The following is a 10,000-nucleotide window of genomic DNA, read 5'->3' as shown; positions in this document are numbered from 1 at the left end:
TTGGCGCGGCACCCGTCTGCAGCACCCGGCCTCACCCTACTAGAATCTGAAGTCAAATGTCTGCTGTTTGCTGATGATCTGGTGCTTCTGTCACCAACCAAGGAGGGCCTACAGCAGCACCTAGATCTTATGCACAGATTATATCAGACCTGGGCCCTGACAGTAAATCATGCATGAGAGCACCAACTGTTTCGGGAGCCTATGTGATCATGCTCTCCGCAGCCGATGTGAGTAAGACCTTTAAACAGGTCAACATTCACAAGGCTGCAGGGCCAGACAGATTGCCAGAACGTGTACTGCGAGCATGAGCTGACCAACTGGCAAGTGTCTTCACTGATATTTTCAACCTCTCCATGTCCGAGTCTGTAATACCAACATGTTTTAAGCAGACCACCATAGTCCCTGTGCCCAGGAACACTAAGGTAACCTGCCTAAATGACTACCGACCCGTAGCACTCACGTCTGTAGCCATGAAGTGCTTTGAAAGGCTGGTCATGGCTCACATCAACACCATCATCCCACAAACCCTAGACCCACTCCAATTTGCATACCGCCCCAACAGATCCACAGATGATGCCATCTCTATTGCACTCCACACTGCCCTTTCCCACCTGGACAAAAGGAACACCTATGTCAGAATGCTATTCATTGACTTCAACACCATAGTGCCCTCAAAGCTCATCAATAAACAAAGTGCGTGCTCAGTCCCCTCCTGTACTCCCTGTTCACTCATGACTGCACGTCCAGGCATGACTCCAACACCATCATTACATTTGTTGATGACACAACAGTGGTAGGCCTGATCACCGACAACGACGAGACAGCCTATAGAGAGGGGGCCTCAGAAACCTGGCCGAGGTGACAGGACAACAGCCTCTCACTCAACGTGATCAAGACAACGGAGATGATTGTGGACTACAGGAAAAAGAGAACCGAACACATCACCATTCTCATCGACGGGGTTGCAGTGGAGCGGGTCGAGAATTTCAAGTTCCTTGGTGTCCACATCACCAACAAACTAACAAGCACAACAAGCACAACAAAGCCAAGCACACCAAAGACAGTCGTGAAGAGGGCACAACAAAACCTATTCCCCCTCAGGAGACTGAAAATAATTGTCATGGGTCCTCAGATCCTCAAAAGGTTCTACAGCCGCACCATCGAAAGCATGACCAGCAACCTGACTGGTTGCATTACTGCCTGGTATGGCAACTGCTCGGCCACCGACCGCAAGGCACTAAAGTGGGTAGTGCATACGGCCCGGTACATCACTGGGGCCAAGCTTCCTGTCATCCAGGACCTCTATACCAGGCGGTGTCAGAGGAAGGCCCTCCAGCCACACTAGTCTTAGACTGTATAGTCTCGCTATTGTTATTTTATTGCTGCTCTTTAATTACTTGTTACTTTTATCTCTTATTCTTTCTGTATTCTATTCTATCTGTCTTTTTTTGAAATAGAGACAAGGAGTGGGAGGGAAGGAGAAAGTGGGGGGGAGGGAGGCAGGCATGCATTGAGAGGGAGACGGAAAGGGAGGGAGAGAGGTGGGTTAGGGTCAGAAGTGAGGGTGTGGTTAGGGTCAGAAGAGAGGGTGTGGTTAGAGTCAGAAGAGAGCCTGTGGTTAGGGTCAGAAGAGAGGGTGTGGTTAGGGTCAGAAGAGAGGGTGTGGTTAGGGTCAGAAGAGAGGGTGTGGTTAGGGTCAGAAGAGAGGGTGTGGTTAGGGTCAGAAGAGAGGGTGTGGTTAGGGTCAGAAGAGAGGGTGTGATTAGGGTCAGAAGAGAGGGTGTGGTTAGGGTCAGAAGAGAGGGTGTGGTTAGGGTCAGAAGAGAGGGTGGGGTTAGGCTCAGAAGAGAGGGTGTGGTTAGGGTCAGAAGAGAAGGTGTGGTTAGGGTCAGAAGAGAGGGTGTGGTTAGGGTCAGAAGAGAGGGTGTGTTTAGGGTCAGGGATTCTTCCCTAAACTAAAGATAAATATAGCTGGCTCCAATTAGCTGTCACCGCTGACAAGTAGAATGTGTGTGATGAATATTTTCAGTCTCACTCTCCATCCCTCTCTATCTTTTCCTTCTCAAACACCCACTCACTTTCTCTTCATCATCTCTCTCCACTTGCCTCCGCATCTCTTTAGCATGTGTGTGTGTGTGCGTGTGCGTGTGTGCGTGCGTGTGTGTGTGCGTGCGTGCGTGCGTGTGTGTGTGTGTGTGTGTGTGTGTGTGTGCGTGTGTGTGTGCGTGTGTGTGTGTGTGTGTGCGTGCGTGTGTCCAAGTGGATGTTCCTGGTTCTCAGATGGTCTGCTGCCGTTTCTCTGAGGCTGTGTTTCATCCTGTCAGGGCTCTAAATTGGGATCTGCTGCCTCTTGGCTACACACATCTTATCAGTCGGATGCTCCGACACACACACACACACCACGGTTTGTGCTAAAAAGAGCTATTATTTTGAAGCACGCCTCCCATTCGCCATTGATGTGCAGCATAGGCGTGTCACACAGCACTTTGTAAGGTGAGCTGAGGGCAGTATGTATTTTGAAAACTGATACTTAATGTTTTTAAACCTGAACATTTTACTTCATATTATTAGGCATGTCTTGCTTCAAAGTAGCCTAGGCAAAATCATACCATTGAAATATAGAGGTCATTATTTTATAAAGACTTCCTCATATGCAATTGAAACCAGCATTTATCTCCTGTTCTATTGGTTTTCATATCAACTTTCCTTGTTGTTCAGAAGCCAAAGGCACAATCCTAGTCATATTAGCAACCCATCCTAGAAGTTGCATGTTTAGATTTCCCCTCTTTCTACGTCTCAGAGATTTGAATCTCTGTCACATGTGGAACTGCTCACATCAGGTGGGCTGTTGAGAATGGTGTTTCCAGTGTTGTGTTCGACACCACCTAAAGCGAGACCGATTCAAGACCAAGACGGGAGCAAATTGAGTCCAGTCAAGTCCAGTCAATACCGAGACAAGATTGGGGGTGAGGCTGAGTCAAGACCGAGACCAGAGGGGGGCCGAGACCGAGTCAAGACCAAGACCAGAGGGGGCGAGACCGAGTCAAGACCGAGACCAGAGGGGGCGAGACCGAGTCAAGACCGAGACCAGAGGGGGGCGAGACCGAGTCAAGACCGAGACCAGAGGGGGGCGAGACCGAGTCAAGACCGATACCACGGGGGGACAAGGGGTCATAGACCCGAATCCAATTTAAGACCATGATTGTAATTTTGGCAAATCACCACCATCACCACTTCGCTGATCCTCCACACTGGGGCCCCACAAGGGTGCATGCTCAGTCCCCTCCTGTACTCCCTGTTCACCCATGACTGTGTGGCCACACGACTCCAACTCAATCATCAAGTTTGCAGACAATACAACAGTAGTAGGCTTGATTACCAAGAACGACTAGACAGCCTACAGGGAGGAGGTGAGGGCACTCAGAGTGTGGTGTCAGGAAAACAACCTCACACTCAACGTCAATAAAACAAAGGAGATGATCGTGGACTTCAGGAAACAGCAGAGGGAGCACCCCCCTGTTCACATCGATGGGACCACAGTGGAGAAGGTGGAACGTTTTAAGTTCCTCGGCGTACACATCACAGACAAACTGAAATGGTCCAACCACACAAACAGTGTGGTGAAGAAGGCGCAACAGCGCCTCTTCAACCTCAGGAGACTGAAGAAATTTGTCTTGTCACCTAAAACACACCCAAACTTTTACAGATGAACAATTGACAGCATCATGTAGGGCTGTATCACCGCCTGGTACAGCAACTGCACCGCCCTCAACCGTAAGGCTCTCCAGAGGGTAGTGAGGTCTGTACAACACATCACCGGGGACAAACTACCTGCCCTCCAGGACACCTACACCACCTGATGTCACCGGAAGGCCAACAAGATCATCAAGGACAACAACCACCTGAGCCGCTGCCTGTTCACACTGCTATCATCCAGAAGGTGAGGTCAGTACAGGTGCAAAGCTGGGACCGAGAGACTGAAAACAGCTTCTATCTCAAGGCCATCAAACTGTTAGACAGTCATCACTAACACAGAGAGGCTTTAATAAATGAATCACTAGTCACTTTAATAATGCCACTTTAATAATGTTTACATATACAGTAATGTATACCATCGATTGCATCTTAGCCTATGCCACTCTGTCATTGCTCATCCATATATTTATATATTCTTATTCCATTCCTTTACTTAGATGTGTGTGTATTAGGTATTTGTTGTGAAATTGTTAGATTACATGTTAGATATTTCTGCACTGTTGGAACTAGAAGCACAAGCATTTCGCTACACTCTCAATAACATCTGTTAGCCATGTGTATGTGACCAAGACATTTGATTTGATTTGAAACCTTTTCAATACCTGGTTTGCATACCCATTGTTGCCTTAGTTAGCATTTACTGGTAGATATTGTAAGTTGAAACGTCTTTCCATCCCTACTGGCTACCGATGTCATTCTTCTGTGAGCTGCTCCATGTTAAAACCAGTTCAGAGCTGCACTCTTGCTGCCTGCAGATGATATTCCTCTGAAACTAGGCTGTGTACAGCGTGCATATCAACATATTTCAGGTACTTTGCGATTGTGTAGGCTACTTGTGCATGATTTCTCTATTGTACTATATAATTGATAAATCGAATACCTCCACTACACTAATTTGATATGCAACAGTAGGGATTACGAAGTGAGTATAAGCAATGCCCACTGAAGAAAAAGTAGATATATGGTTTATACCTGCGTATAGCCTCCACAACTGGCCCTTTGTGTTCTACAGGAAGTGACCTCTCCTACATGAGTGTACTTCTATTACAGTTGCTGTCCTTTCAGCATCACAATCCTGTCACACACTGAAGGCCTAAATCCATTACATTGTTCTCCACTGCTCTAACATGTCTATAGTAGATGTAAAGGCTGCTAAGATACTGTATTCATGTTTCAAGAATATTCGGCCTGGCGAAGTGGTTTTATGCACTGATTGAATGGAAGCTGATAATTATGAGTTTTTTACTCTGGTGGAACTCGGCTGGTCTCTGGAAATAATGTTGAGTCCTCACTGGCCGAGACCAAGTCAAAACGGAATACAAATGTATCTAACACCGAGACAAGACCTACAACACTGGTGTTTTCCCTGGTGAGCTGTTTAGAATGGTGTTTTCTCTGGTGAGCTGTTTAGAATGGTGTTTTCTCTGGTGAGCTGTTTAGAATGGTGTTTTCTCTGGTGAGCTGTTTAGAATGGTGTTTTCCCTGGTGAGCTGTTTAGAATGGTGTTTTCTCTGGTGAGCTGTTTAGAATGGTGTTTTCTCTGGTGAGCTGTTTAGAATGGTGTTTTCTCTGGTGAGCTGTTTAGAATGGTGTTTTCTCTGGTGAGCTGTTTAGAATGGTGTTTTCCCTGGTGAGCTGTTTAGAATGGTGTTTTCTCTGGTGAGCTGTTTAGAATGGTGTTTTCTCTGGTGAGCTGTTTAGAATGGTGTTTTCTCTGGTGAGCTGTTTAGAATGGTGTTTTCTCTGGTGAGCTGTTTAGAATGGTGTTTTCTCTGGTGAGCTGTTTAGAATGGTGTTTTCTCTGGTGAGCTGTTTAGAATGGTGTTTTCTCTGGTGAGCTGTTTAGAATGGTGTTTTCTCTGGTGAGCTGTTTAGAATGGTGTTTTCTCTGGTGCGCTGTTTAGAATGGTGTTTTCTCTGGTGAGCTGTTTAGAATGGTGTTTTCTCTGGTGAGCTGTTTAGAATGGTGTTTTCTCTGGTGAGCTGTTTAGAATGGTGTTTTCTCTGGTGAGCTGTTTAGAATGGTGTTTTCTCTGGTGAGCTGTTTAGAATGGTGTTTTCTCTGGTGAGCTGTTTAGAATGGTGTTTTCTCTGGTGAGCTGTTTAGAATGGTGTTTTCTCTGGTGCGCTGTTTAGAATGGTGTTTTCGCTGGTGCGCTGTTTAGAATGCTGTTTTCGCTGGTGTGCTGTTTAGAATGGTGTTTTCCCTGGTGCGCTGTTTAAATCAAATCAAATCAAATTTATTTATATAGCCCTTCGTACATCAGCTGATATCTCAAAGTGCTGTACAGAAACCCAGCCTAAAACCCCAAACAGCAAGCAATGCAGGTGTAGAAGCACGGTGGCTAGGAATGGTGTTAGAATGGTGTTTTCCCTGGTGAGATGTTTAGAATGGTGTTTTCTCTGGTGCGCTGTTTAGAATGGTGTTTTCGCTGGTGCGCTGTTTAGAATGGTGTTTTCAAATAAATTGCATTTTGCAAATGTTTGAAAATTGTTTGAAAAGTTGTATTGGCTGCTTCATTACATGAGTTGCATGTTCTGTTAACAGCATTACCATAATCTAAATGTTCTGTTAACAGCATTACCGTAATCTACATGTTCTGTTTACAGCATTACCATAATCTATATGTTCTGTTAACATCATTACCATAATCTAAATGTTCTGTTAACAGCATTAACATAATTGAAATGGTCTGTTAACATCATTACCGTAATTGAAATGTTCTGTTAACAGCATTACCATAATCTAAATGTTCTGTTAATAGCATTACCAGAATCTACATGTTCTGTTAACATCATTACCACAATCTAAATGTTCTGTTAACAGCATTACCATAATCTATATGTTCTGTTAACAGCATTACCATAATCTAAATGTTATGTTAACAGCATTACCATAATCTACATGTTTTGTTAACAGCATTACCATAATCTACATGTTCTGTTAACAGCATTACCATAATCTAAATGTTCTGTTAACAACATTGCCATAATCTACATGTTTTGTTAACAGCATTACCATAATCTATATGTTCTGTTAAAAGCATTACCATAATCTACATGTTTTGTTAACATAATTACCATAATCTACATGTTTTGTTAACAGCATTACCATAATCTACATGTTTTGTTAACAGCATTACCATAATCTAAATGTTCTGTTAACAGCATGACCATAATCTACATGTTTTGTTAACAGCATTACCATAATCTACATGTTCTGTTAACAGCATTACCATAATCTACATGTTCTGTTAACTTCTTATGGCTGGGGGCAGTATTGAGTAGCTTGGATGAATAAGGTGCCCAGAGGTGCCCAGAGTAAATGGCCTGCTCCTCATTCCCAGTTGCTAATATATGCATATTATTATTATATTTGGATAGAAAACACTGACGTTTCTAAAACTGTTTGAATGATGTCTGTGAGTATAACAGAACTCATATGGCAGGCAAAACCTGAGAATAAATCCAACCAGGAAGTGGGAAGTCTGAGGTTGGTCGTTTTTCAACTCATTCCCTATTGAAGATACAGTGGGATATTGGCCATGTTGCACTTCCTAAAGCTTCCACTAGATGTCTTGTTTGAGGCTTCTACTGTAAAGGAGGGGTTCATCAGTCCTCTTTGAGTCAGTGGTCTGGCAGAGTGCCACAGGCTTGTGACGCTCGCTCACGTGAGAGGTAGCTCTCATTCCATTGCTTTTCTGAAAACAAGGGAATTCTCCGGTTGGAACATTATTGAAGATTTATGTTAAAAATGTCCTAAAGATTGATTCTATACATCGTTTGACATGTTTCTACGGACTGTAACGGAACTTTTTGACATTTAGTCTGCAACTAGTGAACGCGCTTCATGACTTTGGATTTGTTTACAAAACACGCTAACAAAAGTAGCTACTTGGACATAAATGATGGACATTATCGAACAAAACAAACATTTATTGTGGAACTGGGATTCCTGGGAGTGCATTCTTATGAAGATTATCAAAGGTAAGTGAATATTTATAATGCTATTTCTGACTAATGTTGACTACACAACATCTGTATCTGTATGTCTGGTTTGGGCTCTGAGCGCCATACTCAGATTATTGCATGGTGTGCTTTTTACGTAAAGTGTTTTATAAATCTGACACAGCGCTTGCATTAAGGAGAAGTTTATCTAAAGATCCATGTATAATAGTTGTATCTTTTATCAATGTCTATTATGAGTATTTCTGTGAATTGATGTGGCTCTCTGCAAAATCACCAGATGTTTTTGGAACTACTGAACATAACGCGCCAATGTATACTGAGATTTTTTTATTTAAATATGAACTTTATTGAACAAAACACATATGTATTGTGTAACATGAAGTCCTATGAGTGCCATCTGATGAAGATCATCAAAGGTTAGTGATTCATTTTATCTCTATTTCTGATTTGGCTGGAAAAATGGCTGTGTTTTTCTGTGACTTGGCTCTGACCTAACATAATCGTTTGTGGTGCTTTCGCCGTAAAGCCTATTTGAAATCGGACACAGTGGTTGGATTAACAACAAGATTACCTTTAAAACGGTATAAAATACATGTATGTTTGAGGAATTTTAATTATGGGATTTCTGTTGTTTTGAATTTGGAGCCCTGCACTTTCACTAGCTGTTGTCATATCGATCCCGTTAACGGGATTTAAGCCCTAAATTAACAGCATTACCATAATCTACATGTGATGTCATTCTGAGCACCGCGGGTGGATGCCCAAATGGGTAAATTTAAATCTTCCCAGTCACGTTGTCCAGCACCACATTTTCCTAACGGAAACCCTGAAACACACACACACACACACGCACACACACACACACATATGAACAGCTTTGTGTGTGAATATGCTGTTTACCAGGACTACTCTTAGCAACATAAAACAGACAGACAGACAGCCAGACAGACAGACAGACAGACAGACAGACAGACAGACAGACAGACGTCTGATCAGCAATCAGAAACACAGACACACAAAGGCTGACACACATTCATATTCACACAAAGAATTCGATAGACACATACTTACAAATTAAAACCTTTAATTAAAATTGAAGCAGAGCCAAAATGCGCTTCTCCCCCATACCCCAACCCCCTCCCGCCAGATGGGAGACAACACACACACACACACACGCTTCAAGGATACACCTTCCCCCAGCCAAGGACATGTCCTGCAGGGCCAGCCAACATCAGCAGAACCCTATTTAACCAGATGAGACACCCAAACAGCCAGAAAGACAGCCACACTTACACACACACACACACACACACACACACACACACACACACACACACACACACACACACACACACACACACACACACACACACACACACACACACACACACACACACTCACTAACCAGACAGACACACCTCACACACTACTACACACACTCCATACAAACCCATCACCATTGATGGCGGTATTGATGGTGAAGAACAACTGTAGCTAGCTATCTTGTAACTCAGTCTCTGTCCTCTCACACAAATACACAACCATCCCCTCCCCCCACACTCTACACACACAATCTCCTCCTCCCCCCCACTCTACACACACCATCTCCCCCTCCCCCCACACTCTACACACACCATCTCCCCTCCCCCACACTCTACACACACCATCTCCCCTCCCCCACACTCTACACACACCATCTCCCCCTCCCCCCACACTCTACACACACCATCTCCCCTCCCCCACACTCTACACACACCATCTCCCCTCCCCCACACTCTACACACACCATCTCCCCTCCCCCACACTCTACACACACCATCTCCCCTCCCCCACACTCTACACACACCATCTCCCCTCCCCCACACTCTACACACACCATCTCCCCTCCCCCACACTCTACACACACAATCTCCTCCTCCCCCCCACTCTACACACACCATCTCCCCCTCCCCCCACACTCTACACACACCATCTCCCCTCCCCCACACTCTACACACACCATCTCCCCCTCCCCCCACACTCTACACACACCATCTCCCCTCCCCCCACATTCTACACACACCATCTCCCCACTCACCGGTCCTGGTATTGATGGTGAAGAAGTTCTGTGGGTTCCCACTAGCTATCCTGTAGCTCAGTCTCTCTGCTCCCCCAGTGGCATCTGGGTCCTGGGCTTGGATCTGGATGACGGACAGGTCCTTGGGGGAGTTCTCCATGACAATGGGGTGGTAGACAGGGTCAGAGGTCAGGGGGGCGTTGTCGTTGACGTCCTCTA

General features: G+C 44.8%; 1 protein-coding gene across 5 annotated transcripts in view; it reads right to left on the bottom strand.

The window, feature by feature from the left end:
- The window catches only part of LOC110503387 (protocadherin Fat 3), a 332,354-nt gene that overhangs the window by 134,161 nt on the left and 188,193 nt on the right, over positions 1-10,000 (bottom strand). For all 5 annotated transcript variants that reach the window (XM_090218842.1, XM_090218843.1, XM_090218845.1 and 2 more), the window contains exon 3: positions 9,803-10,000. This exon is cut by the window's right edge and continues 120 nt beyond it. In XM_090218842.1, coding sequence (XP_090074968.1) covers positions 9,803-10,000 — 198 coding nt within the window. The remainder of the gene's footprint in view (positions 1-9,802) is intronic.

The sequence above is a fragment of the Oncorhynchus mykiss genome, chromosome 24, assembly GCF_057628025.1.
Source record: "Oncorhynchus mykiss isolate SJ-2025 chromosome 24, ASM5762802v1, whole genome shotgun sequence".
Taxonomy (NCBI): Eukaryota; Metazoa; Chordata; class Actinopteri; order Salmoniformes; family Salmonidae; genus Oncorhynchus; species Oncorhynchus mykiss.
This window is presented reverse-complemented; position numbering and strand designations above follow the sequence as displayed.